We start from the raw sequence: 14,797 nt of genomic DNA, 5'->3' as shown, positions 1-14,797 counted from the left end.
GCTCCATTAATACATCTCTATTGGCAGCTGTCTCTTGATGCATGCCAGCTCCTATATGAGTGCCAGATTCTGCACATCTTACTGAGGCAAAACTTCCATCCAATAGGACTTGCCTGAGTAGATGCTGTGGAATCAGGCCCTTTCTGGCATAACCCAGTCTGTGTAGGCACAGGTTAGCCAGGAACCTGTATCAAGCAAGCAGTCAGTCTTGGTTAGAACTGCTCCTTGCCCAAATGGAGGGGTTCACTACCCCATGCGTTCAGGAATGCTGGTTGTCAGATGTACTCATAGACTTAAGGTCAGAAGGGATCATTATGGTCATCGAGTCTGACCTCCTGCACAATACAGGCCACAGAATCTCACCCACCCACTCCTGTAACAAACCCCTAACCCATGTCTGAGTTACTGAAGTCCTCAAATTGTGGTTTAAAGTGACCCGTGCCCCACGCTGCAGAGGAGGGTAAAAATCCTCTGCCAATCTTCCCTGGAGGAAAATTCCTTCCCGACCCCAAATATGGTGATCAGCTAAACCCTGAGCACGTGGGCAAGACTCACCAGCCAGTACCCAGGAGCAGAACCTGCCATGCTGCTGTACTCCCTCCTGTTGCATTTGTCTTTCCTTGTGATGCCATTAGCAGCTTATAAACCCAGGTCTTGTTTTCGTGTAACACCAGGGGAAGAGGGTGCAAGGTGGACCACAGATGATCCAGCTGAGCTTGGATGGCAAGAGATTATATGTCTCCACTTCCCTCTACAGTGGATGGGACAAGCAATTTTACCCAGACCTTGTCAAGTAAGAAACCTTTCTTGGATGGGAAATTCCAGGGCCAGCCATAGGCAGCTGTGCCTGCAGCAGAAGTCCATTTTCATGAGCCCCGCAGCGGAAGTGGGTAGTTTTTGCACCACCTCCAAGGGCCCATGAATGTGTGCAGGAGGACTGGCTTTATTAGCTCATTGCACACTACTAACTCATATCAGCATTTCACACACCAGTAAGAATCAGCCCACACTTAATAGGCACAACAGCCTCTGAGCAGCTGCAAAATTTAGCAATGTCTGATATTGAAGTTTAGCCATGTCTGATATTCCTCTAATGGTGGGGGTGTGGAAGAATTCATTAGATTCTAGTATTTTGAAGATGATCTGGCCTACAGGAAACCTTCAAAGCATCCGCAAATACATTTTTGTTACATGAAGCTGATGGTTTTCCACATGACCACATGAGGGCATGGTGTGGCTTGCCTGTTACTTGCAGTTAATGTATAACTGCACATCTAGTTGTAGTCACCTCTGATGCATTGTGCCTTCTGTGCCAAGGTTTTCAATGGAGCAGTGTGACTCTCCACAGGACGTTTCTGAGTGTGACCCCCAGGCCTCTGTTGGGCGGTTCAGTGTAGTGCAGTGAACCTGAAGTATAATGAACCTGAAGCCTTTACCTGTCACAGTGGGCACTGCAGTCTGAGTCTCAAACCAAAACAATTGTTTGATTCCAAACACCCCTGAATACTGGTGTGCCCAAACATTGAAGCTGGGGGCTCATCTCCACTCTATCCAAAAGACCTTTTGGTTAACTAGAAAATCTGGAAGAGAAGAACAAAGTGTAAGAATCTCTTAAACCAGGACACAGCCTCTTTTCTCCCCCTTCCCCCCCAACGTCTGTCTGCTTTCTTGTTTCTTGTTCAGGGAAGGCTCTGTCATGCTGCAGATTGATGTGGACACTGAGAAAGGTGGACTGAAGGTGAATAAAAACTTCCTAGTAGATTTTGGGAAAGAACCTGATGGACCCGTCCTTGCTCATGAGATCCGCTACCCTGGTGGAGACTGCAGCTCTGATATCTGGATCTAACTGTTGTGTGTGGGTGCCTCTCTCTCTCTCTCTCTCTCACATATCCTAACTATACGTGTGAAAAAGGCATAAGTGGGTCTGATCTGCTGGGGCTCTATCCACTACGGATGTCTAGATTTCCATGGGTGCTGAGCCACAGAAGCCCTGCACCTGTTTGCACACTTCTGGCCGAGGCTGCCAAGTGAGTGTGTTTAGCCATGAAACATGATGTCTCGCTTATTTCTCTACCCTCTCCTATTCTTGATGGCCTGTCTATTCACTGGTGGCCATGAACCTCAAGGTTTATAACTCCCTGTGTTGTGGGAGTCCTGATGATCATCTGTAAAGAGGGATTCTGGCAACTGCCTTCATGCCAATGTCTCCGAAACGATGCTACGGACCTTAACATCTGCTAGACTTCCTAAATTTGGTAGAGGTAATGGAGAGGGCAGAGCTACAATTTTCAACACATACAATTAAGTTTAGAATTAAATTCTTCTTCAGCCCAGTCTCTGGGTCTAACAATAAGGAATCTGTGATCTGTGTGCCCAGAGCTGTAGCCAAGGCTAAATAGAACAAGCTTCTGAGCCGCCAAAAGGGTCCAACAGCTCTTTGACATGACTAGAGTTACCCATTTTAATCCCATTCAAGAGATGGGATTAAACACTTTTTTCTCTTTACTGTAAACTTTAATCATTCAAGCTTTAGGGCTTGTCTGTGCTCAGACGTTAAATGGATTAAGGTAGGGTGCAAATTTAAAGCATAATAACTGAATAATGGCATGTAGAGACATCCTTTTTCTGGAACAGAGAACTTGCTTCTGTTTAATACACTTATTACATAGTCAATGCCTTATGGCACAGTACTATGTAAACAGGATTTGATTGTAGTCTGCAAATTGGTGTCTTTTTTGCTGAAACTGGATTGTATTTCAGTTCTTGTGCCGTAATGCAGCACTTAAATGCTTTAACAAACAAATCATAAAATTGTTCTTTGCACCAGCTAAATCTTCATGTCATAATTTTGAACTCTTCTGCGTCTTTCAGAGAGCAGAAAAATGTAAGATGGTGATTCGTGAATCATGTGTCTGAAAATCAAGAAGACCAGTGTGCCTGAAATCTCTTACGGGGGAGACTTCCAAATCACTTAAAAAAAAAAAAAATCCACAAACCAGCTGGTACAAGGTCTTCCTGTTCCCAGAAAACAAAGTATATTTGTTTTACTGCAGTGGAAGTCTCTGAAACGTAGCATTTGTCTAGTAACTATATTCTCAGTTCCTGATCAGTAAAATGAGGCTAATGGCACTTTGCCATACCACTGTGAGAGTAGGGGACCAGGACATAGGCACTCTTGCCTAGCAGTCACAGCTGGGCTGAGGTCTGCCCACCGAGGACAGGAGTTGCCAGGCTGGAGTTGGAGGAATCGCAAGGTCAAGTCCCATAAATAAGAGTCAGGGTTGGTGGCTGAGGTCCGAGACTGGAGATCAGAGGTAATACCAGGTTAGGATCGAGAGGCAGGAATCAGGCTCAAAATCAGGCTGGACTCAGAGACCAGAGGATGAGGCGAAGTCTGGCGTTTCAGCAGGCCAAGGTGTGTGTGGCTGCCCAGACAACCTTCTGGGGCAACCCCTGTGGTTAAGTAGGGAGAGTTGGCCAATCAGAGGGCCACAGTGTACTGTCACTCTGGGTCTCATGGGCGGTACTTCCTGCAGCACCTACTCTTCACAGCTCCCTGGCTGTACCTCTGCATGGCCTCCTAGTGGCACTGTGGGATTATCAGCCACCCCCGAGTCCGTACACTAAGGCTGGCAGGATGAATACACTAATGATTGTGAAGTGCTCATATAGTACAGTATTGGGGGCCATATAGGTCCCATAGACAGAGGATCTAGTGTAATCTAGTTGTAACTGTTATCAGCATGATCCTTTCAGTTCTCATAGGGTTGATCTTGACTAGGATAAAAGGCGTATGTGTAGAAATTGCTGTGTCGCTCTAGCATGGCCTTTAATACTGGTTAGCTGGTTAAGTTGATGTTAAGAGGATATTTGGACTTCACCTAGATCAACTAGCGCATCAGTCTAGCACAGACAGGGCAGTGTAGTGTTAGAGTGGAGTAACTGAAACCTTCTAGATACACCTTTTAAACCTTGGTCAAGATGATCCTGGTCCCGATAACATATTTAATATGCTGTCTATGTTGCTCTGGATTTACACTGGTATAAATTTAGATTAAACCCTCCATCTAAACAGGATCTAGTTTCTGCTCTTCCAGCCTTTTGCCATGGGCTTCCTAGACAGTGATACTGAACTCCTGCAAACTCTCCCACATTCCCATCCTAGCACTCACAGGTGGAGCTACGTGCATCCTTTGCAGCAAACCCTCTCTGTGTATCTTGGACTCCCCTAGCTTTGGTTCCACTTGCTCCAAGCCTCTTGATGAGGTGACGACTTCTGGATGATTTTTCAGTTAGAGGGTTTTTTCTTTCGGCAGTAAGGTCAACTTTGAATTAAAACCTAGAGACAAATGTCATCTCTTGCCAGCCTTCTTCCTTGGACTCCTGGATGTGATCTGCCTCCCTGGGCCGTGATAGAGCTCGTGACAGAAGGAAAACACTTCAAAGAACAAAAGATCTAAAGTATACTTCTAGGTTAGCAAGCTGCCAAGGTGAAACCTACAGCTGAAGTCCATACAAAGTCTGGTGTTCTGATGTGGGGAATGCTCAGGGATAGGCGGGCAGGGAACAAAGCCTTTCATGTGGATTTTAACTCAAGGCAAATAACTCACCTGCCATTTAAAATGTCAGCATTTGCCACTTATTTCCACAGAGGTCTGCCCTAATGGCAGAGTGCAGTGTCTCAGAGCACCAGTGGTAACTATTGCCAGACACGGAGTATTCTTTTTAAATGGCAACCTATGTCCGCATGTCACCTGCTGCGATCAGCTGCTTCCTAGCATTGCTCTTCAGCATTCTCTGCCAGGCAGGGACAAGTCAGTGAGGGCTGGGAAGACTCTGCAGCAGCCAGCAAGGGGTAAGAACCCCTCAGAGTTGGACGCGTTCCTCTGCAGAGAACAAATCTTCGGAACGCTGGCACGCCATTACTGCTTTCAGTTCCCCAAATCACTGTCACCTTAACCTTCTTGCCGGAGCTCTGCAAGGTGCTTCTTTCTTGTCAATTACGCTAGGGGCACACACTGAAATCCCCACTTACCCTGGAAGCCTGGCATGAGTCTCAGCCCACCACTACCAAGAGGAAACCATTTCCCTTTTGCCTGTGGGTGATACGTAGGGGGCAGGGAGGCAGTTAGTTATGAACTGTGTCCTGACAGTGCTCCAGGAGCCTAGTCACGGAGCATGGCCCCTCGGTGCTGAGTGCTGTGCAGACACGTTACTATGATGGTCTCTGCTGTCAGTAATAAAGGAGAGGAGAGGTAGGTGGGGCTAGGCCGTGAAAGTGAAGACAAGTCACTTGTGTTTGATGGATGGAGAAGGGGAGCCGGAGCAGGGCTGCAGAGAGAGGGGTGATGCAGTGAAAGGGGGTGGGGGGCAAGCCAGAAAAGCGATCTTCGCTGCAGCATTCTGAATGCATGGGCAGGGGGCAGGATGGGATTCATCCACGCTGGAGAAGAAGAGGGTGCAGTGGCTGAAAAGCAGGATGATGTGGACCTGCACGGGAGCTCCAGTGGGGTGGATGACAAGGAAAGGCCAAATCTTAAAGATGTGACGCAGGAAGAACTGGCAAGTTTTAGATGCATCCTGAATGTAAGTTATCGGTCTGAGTTAGGGCTGCCAACTTCCTGATCACATAAAACCAAACACCTCCACCCCACCCTTTCTCCTAGGACCCGCCCATGCCCTGCCCCTTCTCCACCAGCCTCTGGGAATGCAAGCACTGCCTCCCAGGTGCGCTCCCACCTCCGGCTTCTTCGCTCTCTTGGTACAGGTCTACAATGGGCCCACACCAACCCCCGAGTCCTCCAGAGCCCCCAGCCTGTTCCACTGAACACTCACAGATCTCTTAGAGCCTCTCCTCCCAAAGGAACAACACACGCCCACTGGTTCAATTCACACTGCTTACCACACAGCACTCACATATATTTATAGTGAAAATAAGAATAAGTTTATTAACAAAGAACAGAGTCAAGTGATAGAAAGTGAGACTTTTGGAAACAAACCATAACACACTTTTTTAGAGCCTAAACTTTACTCACAAGGCATTCCTCTCCCCTACAGGATAGCTTACCCCAAAACTTTTCCCGGTGTTTTCAACCATTTTGGGTGAGCTCCCTTCTCATAAAGATCAAGCCTGCTGGAAGCTTGGCCTCCTCGATGGAAGGAATACCTGGGGACTACACAGCAGTTTGTTTCAAAAGTTAATTCTTTCTCCTAACCAGGATCACACTTGTTTGCTTTTTCCTGCAGCCCCTACAATCCATTGATTAACATTTTGCTCAGATTGTAAATGTGGGGCCCTTGTGAACCATTCAATACTGTACTCAATTTGCATGTGACCAGCCAGAGTGCGATAAGCCCCTCTGCCTCGCTGCCTGAGACGAGTGTTTGGATCACCTTTTGGTGACCTGCCTTAATTCACAGACCTGTAGGGGATAATTTTTAGCATATAGATATAACTTAAGGCCCTACTTAATTTGCAATACTGCGGAATTTGCAGATCCCGCAATATTTGGCTTCCATTGCAGTTTTGATTTTAATGAGTTCACTTTGCACAGTCCACAATTTTACACTCATGTTGAGGTTTGCAACTCACACTTTATGCCCCCATTAGTGCAGCAGAACGCCATTTACCTGAGCAGACAGCAGCTGGGGCTCTGGCTGTCAGCCCCACGTTGGAATATGGCAGCAAAATGTCTGATATAAAAAAAAAAATAGCAGACATGGCATAATACTTGAGTGTTTATATTATTCCAGCACCTTTTTCTTAAACAAATAGGTCTTCTCTGGCTTGTCCAAATTACCGCAATTAATACAGGTCTGTTATTACTTTTCTACAATTTTCCACGTCTTGTCCACAACTCAGCTGTAATTATTTGAAAATCTTCTCGCGATACAAGCAGGGCCTTACGTATTATTCTTCACAGATATTCGACACATACATCACACAATGATTCTGCTAACCAGTGCATAGGCACTGACTCTGTGGGTGCTCTGGGGCTGGAGCACTACAGAAAAAAAAATAGAGGAGTGCTCTGCACCCACCAGCCACAGCTGTTTGACAGTGCACCTCGTTAGCTGATTGGAGGTGCCACCAAATAGCTGTTTGGCAGCGGAGGGAGGGGCCTGGGGGAAGGCAGACAGCAGCAAGCAGATGGGATCTCGGGGAGGGGGAAGGGCAGGGGTGAGAAGAAGTGGAGTGAGGGTGGGGCCTGGGGGAAGGCAGACAGCAGCAAGCGGATGGGATCTCGGGGAGGGGGCAGGGCAGGGGTGGGAAGAGGTGGAGTGAGAGTGGGGCCTTGGGGAAGAGGGTGAAGTAGGAGCGGGGCCTCAGGGCAGAGTGGGGGTGGAGCACCCCTGGGGAAAAGAAAAACTCAGCATCTATGGACCAGTGAGACACCTGCTTTCATCAGACACTTTATATTACATTCTTTGGCAGACTAGCTTGTAAATATCAGACCCAGAGGATCCCCGTAACCCTTATGTACCCTTCTGCCAGTTGGCACCAAGGGGTCCTTGGGCCACAACGAGACCAGCCCAGAGTGGGTAGACGGATCTGTTGGTCATCAGCCTCAGAGGGTGAACGAAGTTCTGCTTGCAAACAAAATCACCCAGCGACAAGGGTGCAGAGCAGTGGCTCTCAACCTTTGCAGACTGCTGTATCCCTTTCAAGAATCTGATTTGTCTTGTGCACCCCCAAGTTCTCCTCACTTAAAAAAATGTATAAAATCAGACATACAACTACAAAAGTGTCCCAGCTCACTATTACTAAACAATTGCTTCCCTTCTCATAAAATAAATCAATTGGAATAGAAATACCGTACTTACATTTCAGTGTATAGTATATAGAGCAGTATAAACAAGTCATTGTCTATGAAATTTTAGTTTGTACAGACTTCACTAGTGCTTTTTATGTAGCCTGTTAAACTAGGCAAATATCTAGATGAGTTGATGTTCCCCCTGGAAGACCTCTGAGACCCCCCAGGGGTACACGGACGCCTGGTTGAGAACCACTGGTATAGAGGAAGAAGAGAAGGTGGCCAATGACAGAACCTTGAGGAACCCTCATAGGAAACTGGAGGGATGATGAAGAGGCTCCTCTGAATTAACCAACGCTGAAGCAATGCTATTGTATTTGCCCTTCTAGCAATGAGCACAGGCCTGGCATGTAGGGAAATTACAAAGACATAAGGTAGAAAGGAGATTAGAACAGAACAAATAGGTTTGCAGCTTCCTGGAGGGAGAAATGGCCTTAAGGGGTATGCTCTTCTTGTAACAGAAAGAGAGAGCCTGGAATTCAAGGCTTGAGGCCTAAACTGAAGTCAGCAATAGCCAGGCTATAAGCAAAAGTCAGGTCCTGTCATAAAGCAAATGCCTGTTTACACGTTCGCTGTCTGGTACATGAACTTGGCAAAAACGTGCCTGGCATTGCTAAAAACGTGGGCAGTCCTAAGAAGTCCTAGGCACTAGGTATTCATAGAAACACATTCCACAAGACCAGTACAAGTACACCCAGTATAAAGTACCAGCGGGGTAGCCATGGCCATTGCAAGGAAATTTTGCGTCCCAGGCAAAACTTCCACCTTGCGCCCCCCCCAGCCCTGTAGCAGCTCCTGGCCCCCTCCCGAGGCGCCCTCCCGCGCAGCAGCTTCCCACCCCCTGGCCTGGGGAGCCATGCGGTACCTCCCCACCCCAGCTCACCTCTGCTCCGTGTCCTCCCCAAGCATGCTGCCCCCACTCTAATTCTCCTCCCAGGCTTGCGGTGCCAAACAGCTGATTGGCGCCGCAAGCCTGGGAGGCAGGAGAAGTGAAGCAGCGACTGCGCGGTGGAACCCCCGGGCTGCCGGCGGCGCACTGACCCAGGGGAACCTCTAGGCTGCCGGCGGTGGCTCAGATTCCCTCTCCTTTCCAGTGCAGCGGCTGCTGAAACGACTTTAAAAAATTTGGGGGGGGAGTGCCGCTTTTTGGCTTTCCCAAATCTTGGCACCCTAGGCAACCGCCTAGTTCGCCTAAATGGTAGCACCAGCCCTGGGGCTAGGCATGTTAGTCTGGATCTGCAAAAGCAGCAAAGAGTCTGTTGCATCCGACAAAGTGGGGATTCACCCACAAAAGCTCATGCTCCAATACGTCTGTTAGTCTATGAGGTTCCACAGGACTCTTTGCTACCCAACATGAAGTTATGGTATGGACACATTCCTGGAAAATGGTGTTGAAACACACTGACCCCAAGTAAGACAAGGATGGGAGGACAGAATTACGAATGAGGATGTTTTGTTTGAGCCAGCAGGTACAAGGTGTAGGGTTGGTAAGTAACCATGTCAGAAGTGTCACATGTCACTGTTTTAATTAACATATAAAAGAGAAATCACAGGAGGGGCACCTTTGTCCGGCTTAGGGGGCAGTAGAAAGTCCCAGTGCTGATTGAACTGATCTATTGTGACGGGTATATATGTGTTTTAGCATACCTGTAACCACTGAGCCAGGGTGCTAGAACCGTGCTTCGTTAGCAATAAACCTGGCCGAGCCTTTGCCATCGAACCAAGTCTGTGGTCTTTCTGAGTAATGCAATCGAGGTCTGCTGGGCTGGCGATCAGCACTCAGCTGGCACGGGACATGGGGAAAAAACACACACACAGGCATGCATGCCAACTGCCACCACCTGCTGGGGGGGCTGATGCCAGTGAACAGGGGCTGCTGCTCAAGGAGGAGAGCAAATGGCAGAGGGTACAAGCAGTGATCTCTGAAGTGCTGCTCACAGTCAGCCGCCCCAAGCGGAAAAAAAAAAGCTGTGGCAGCGCGATCGCGCAGCTCCATTTTTCGGTGGCAATTCAGCATCAGGTCCTTCACTCCGAGAGGGACTGAGGGACCCGCCACTGAATTGCGGCCCAAGACCCGGACGTGCTGCCCCTTGATATTGGCCGCCCCAAGCACCTGTTTCCTTGGCTGGTGCCTGGAGCCGGCCCTGCTCGCAGTGAATGCTTCTGGCGCAAGCAGAGAGGGGCCTGGCACAGATGAAGGGTAAAAATGAAGTGTAAAAACAGTGAGGCCCTTCCACCTACGATTTAAAACCAAACACCTTTCTGATCCCACACACCATGTAAAATCTCTACTCCTAGTCTGGTTTCATCAGCAAAATGCAGATCTAGGTGCATTTCAGCCAGGAGCAGCTGTGTGTGACTATAGGACCCAGTCACCTGAACATAAGCCAGGGAGACAGGAACTCTAGTTCTGGCAAAGCTCCGTCTCCAACTTTATGTTTTTGTTTTTGTTTTAAATCCTGACCAGTCAGCAGTTTTCAGAACAAGTGCCAGCTAGTGATGGAGGGACCTCCAGGATGTCTGACACTCAGATGTTTATCTTGGTAGTTGGATGAATGGGTCAGCTTTAAGGTTGGTATCCATGCCAAAGATTCTGGAACCCATGTTACTTATTCAAATAAATTATCACTAAGTCCGTCAACTTTCTTTCAAATCTAGCTGTGTTCCTGTCTGGCCACTAGTTATGGGAGGACTACAGAAAGGTTGTGTGGACCACCAGCTGGGTCATGCAATTGTCTTTTTTATCTATCCCAGGTCCAGCAGCCTGTTATCTGGGGAAGACAAAGCCAGAACACTTAGGTTACCAATTTTATATATGTTATTAATGAAACGAAAGCATAAAATAAAGTCCATATAAACAAATCAGATTCAAAGAAAGTGACTAATACCAAATTAATCAAGTTTGCAGGTTGTGGGAAGAAACAGTTCCTTGTAAGCTTTGTGTAATAATTTAGCAAGAGAGAGTTTTCTTTAGTCATCAGCCTCAAAATCTACACAGTATATTCTCACTCTCAATGCCACTTGATAGATTTATGTTTCAGCCAAACAGCGGTTAGAGGGAGGGTCAAATTGTTCCCAACTTGAAGGCAAAATGGAGACTACATCTCCGGCAAATCAGAATGAAGCACTCCCCATTTTAAGTCATGGGCATTACCCAGAGGGATTTGATGAGGTCACCTTTATGACATGAACGTCCTTGTTCTAGTAATTTTGGGCCGGAAAAGTCCACATATCTATAAGTATATCTAGTCAGTCAGTAGGTCTATAGGTAATCTGAGCCATGTGAAGCCACGTGTCAGCCCACAGATGTCATCTCTACCATCTTACAAAAGCCCTGACTCAAAATGATCTAAACATGGCAAAGTTAGCAAAAAATTGGAACTGAAATTGTAGAAAAAACACTAATCACACATTCCTTCCACCCATGCACTGAGGGAGAGTTCCTGTTTCAGACAGATGCTTACAACTTTCTCTTGCATAGTTGAGTGGGCAGTAGCTCAACTTGGAACAGCGTTTTTGGCACATGCAATGTGGGTGAAAAGTCAGATTTTTGCTTGGTCAGAGCCACAAGACTTTAAAATCAAAATATTGGGGTTTGATTTTTTATATATATATTTTTGATATATGAGGCCAGTCTGCCTCACAGCTAACACTAACCCTGGGCTTACGCCTTCTCAAATGTCCCAAGAATCAGCAATCTTGAGTTGGATTTCGTGCCCCTCCCTCTCAGTTTGAGAGTTAAAGGATCCACGGCATTTTGAATTTCTGGCACGAGTCACTTATCTGTGGACTTTGTCATACCTCCATCCTGGATTAGGGACCAGGCAGGCCTTGGCTCCTTAGACTGGCTGACCTTAGATGAACATGTGCATGCATGTCTAGCATGTGAAAAGTGCCTACGCTTTATTCTTATAAATCTCTGGTGTTTGCGCTAGTGTAATGTCCCTAGCTGGGTTCTGGACACAGAGGCAGCTGACAGAAAAAGATGACCTAGGAGCTCTAAATTCAGAGCATCATGACACCTGATTCAGGTTCTGTGGGTCTGATCCTGAAGTTCTCACCTGAACACTGGGCAAAAGGGGTGAGCATCTGGGACACTCTAGCAGGGATTTGGATTGGGACCCCTGTTATGATCTGTGGGGCAGGAAACCTGGCTGCTTAGCTTTGGTTCCATTTGCCCCAAACCTCTTGGCAATGTGCTCTTGCATTTCCACTCCCTGTGTGAGGCGCTCTACTTCGGCCTGCCTTTTCTAATGTGGGCCTGGAGCCACGTGGAACAAACAATAACAAAACCCTACCAAAACAAACCACTCCAATGCACAACAGGGAGAGGATGAGCGAGAGGGAGCCGTGCATGACGGGGTTAGTCATATTGCTTAGCTGGAAGGTGCTTAGATATGACAGCAATGAAGGTGAGGTAAGAACAGAATAGACTGTTATGATGGAGGTGCCAGGATATTTCCCGCTGGGCACCGGAGACAGTATCTGCTGCCTAATGGGTGTCGCTCCCGGCAGGGTAGGGGAACCCGGGCCTTCTCACTCTGCCAGGTTCTGACCCAGGGGGCTGGGAGACTGGTTTGGCTTTGTTCACCCTGGTGGTGCCTAGCACCAGCCTCAGGTCAGCTTCCCCGGATCAGGGCTTCCCTCCCGTTGCATCCCAGCCAACCGCCGTCCATCCCTGGAGAGTGCTTTCGGACTTCCAGCCCTGGTCCCATTCTTTAGGTGCTGCAGCTCCCCCATTCACAGTCTCGGCTCACGTCCCTGGACCTCCCACAACACATCCTTCTACTGGCCTGCCAGCCCCAGACTGAGTGCCTGACTGCCTTTTAAATGCCACCTCCAACCCCAGCATGCTCAGCATGCAATGAAGGGTGGGGCCTCCTTAGTCCAGAGTTGCTCGTTAACCTCCTCCTGTCCAGTGCAGGGTTTATATACCCCATAATACACACCACGGATGTAGGTGCCAGATTATTTCCCCATCCCCATAGATCTTGATGCCAGAGGAAGGGGAAAATGAAGTCAGCCTGAGGAACCACTGATGCAGTGGGAGATTGGCTGTGGGCAAATAGCTTCCTTCCAGTCTGGTACCCTCTGTATAGGATGTCGAGCTGGTTTAGATGCTGACTGCCCTCCTGCTCTACCCTGCTGATAGAAGGGGGCAGAGACAGGGCTGGTGCAAGGATGTTTCGCACCCTCGGCGAAACTTCCACATTGTGCCCCCCCGCCTCCGTCCCCGCCCTGAGGTGCCCCCCCTTGCAGCAGCTCCCCGCTCCCCACCCTCCGCCCTGAGGCACCCCGCCGCCCCAGCTCACCCCTGCCCCACCTCCTCCCCGAGCATGCCATGGCCACTTCACTTGTTCCGCCTCCCAGGCTTGTGGCACCTAAGCTGATTGGCGTTGCAAACCTGGGAGGCGGGAGAAGTGAAGCAGCCACGGCGTGCTTCGGGAGGAGGCAGAGCAGGGGTGAGCTGGGGCGGGGAGTTCCCCTGCGTGTCCCCCCCCTTACTTGCTGCAGGTGGCCCTCCCCGCACTCCCCTGCCCCAGCTCCCTCCGCCTAAATGCTGGCGCCAACCGGGGTGGCCGAAGATCTGGCCGCCACGGTCACTGCCAAAGAAAATGGCGCCCCCCAAATACCAGCGCCCTAGGCGACCGCCTAGGTCGCCTAAGTGGTTGCACCGGCCCTGGGCGGAGATAAGGGTCAGGGCCCCCGCCCAGCTGCTTGCTGGGGCATATTGAAAACGGTGTAAAAAATTACAAGCTGTCACCTTACATTCTAAGGGTTTTCCTGGTCCTGCTTGCAGGCCAGGGGGCTCTGTAGGGAAGCATGTGATCAGTGTCAGTTCTGCAGACAGACAGCCTACAATAAAGTGGGGTGGGGTTTTTTTTAAGGAGCAGCCTGCCTTGTATCTTTCTGGTTTTGATTCTTGTCTGTCAGGGTTCTGAATACCAAGGAATAAAGTTGTGTTACAATGCAACTGTCCAGCAAAGATATATATATATATGATTTCATCTAACCTCTCTGTTTGCAGTCCATGACCATAGGACTGACCTTGCTTGGGACTGCTGCCCTGCTACCATACCCCTTTGGGGAGCTATTCGCACCAGCAGAGGTGCCGTTTTCCTGAGTTCGTAAGAGGAGCTCGACCCCTACTCCACCGCTTCCCCCCAGAGCCTGCTGCATGCCTCTGAACAGCTGATCATGGTGGGCAGGAGGTGCTGGGAGGGAGGGGAAGGAGCTGATTGGCAGGGCTGCCAGTGGATGCTAAGCACTCATTTTTTTTTCTGGGGGTGCTCCAGCCCCGAAGCACGCAAGAACAGCAGCACAAAGTGGCTGTAAAATGCTGGTCCTTGCAGCCTGACAGCACTTGCTTTGCACAGTTGCCAGTGCTTGTGATCTGTGGTGTTTTTCCTGAAGCGCCTGCTCCCAGAGTCAGATGACTACGTGAGGCTTGCCGCTTGCAGTGTTGAAACAAAGCATGGCCCTTGTATTTTGAGAGAAACTCTTGATCTCTAAAGGCCAGAAACAGACAGACACTACCCCACAAGGCAGGCAGAACCCCACCTACGCTTTGTCTTAAAAATCACAATTAAAAAAAATCCTCATCATTTTGGGGGGAGGGTTCTGATGCTTTTTTTTGTACCACTCCCCACCCCTCACCCCAAGCCTTCAAAAATCCTGGGTCACGCCTCCAAAAATAATGAGATTCGCATAAAAACGTTTGTTTTTTTAAATAATTAATTTGGGCCTTGCGTTATTCATCTGCTGCTTTCTGAGCTTTTAGGGTGCACTCGGGACACGGTTGCATGCCTTCCTCTGCAACCAGGCGAGCTAGAGATGGCACAAAAGCTGAGTGGCTCCCCTAATCACATGGCTCCAGGAGCTGGGGCTTTAAAAACAACTCCAGATAACACCGGGTCTGGATACATGGTTCTGTACGTGGCGGGTCAGGCATTGCCGGCAGCATCAGAGAGACCTGCTTTATT

At 48.8% G+C, this 14,797-nt stretch overlaps 1 protein-coding gene across 7 annotated transcripts in view; it reads left to right on the top strand.

The window, feature by feature from the left end:
- The window catches only part of LOC127037774 (methanethiol oxidase-like), a 110,163-nt gene that overhangs the window by 75,635 nt on the left and 19,731 nt on the right, over window positions 1-14,797 (top strand). For 3 of the 7 annotated variants that reach the window (XM_050929841.1, XM_050929844.1, XM_050929843.1), the window contains exons 11-12: window positions 675-793; window positions 1,684-2,826. The exons of 3 other annotated variants lie outside the window; for them this stretch is intronic. In XM_050929841.1, the coding sequence (XP_050785798.1) occupies window positions 675-793; window positions 1,684-1,846 (282 nt within the window). In that variant the 3' untranslated portion in view covers window positions 1,847-2,826. Of the gene's footprint in view, window positions 1-674; window positions 794-1,683; window positions 2,827-14,797 lie in introns of those variants that run through there. One more of the 7 variants, XM_050929845.1, reaches the window with a different exon arrangement.

Source organism: Gopherus flavomarginatus, chromosome 20 (assembly GCF_025201925.1).
Source record: "Gopherus flavomarginatus isolate rGopFla2 chromosome 20, rGopFla2.mat.asm, whole genome shotgun sequence".
NCBI classification, from domain to species: domain Eukaryota; kingdom Metazoa; phylum Chordata; order Testudines; family Testudinidae; genus Gopherus; species Gopherus flavomarginatus.
This window is presented reverse-complemented; position numbering and strand designations above follow the sequence as displayed.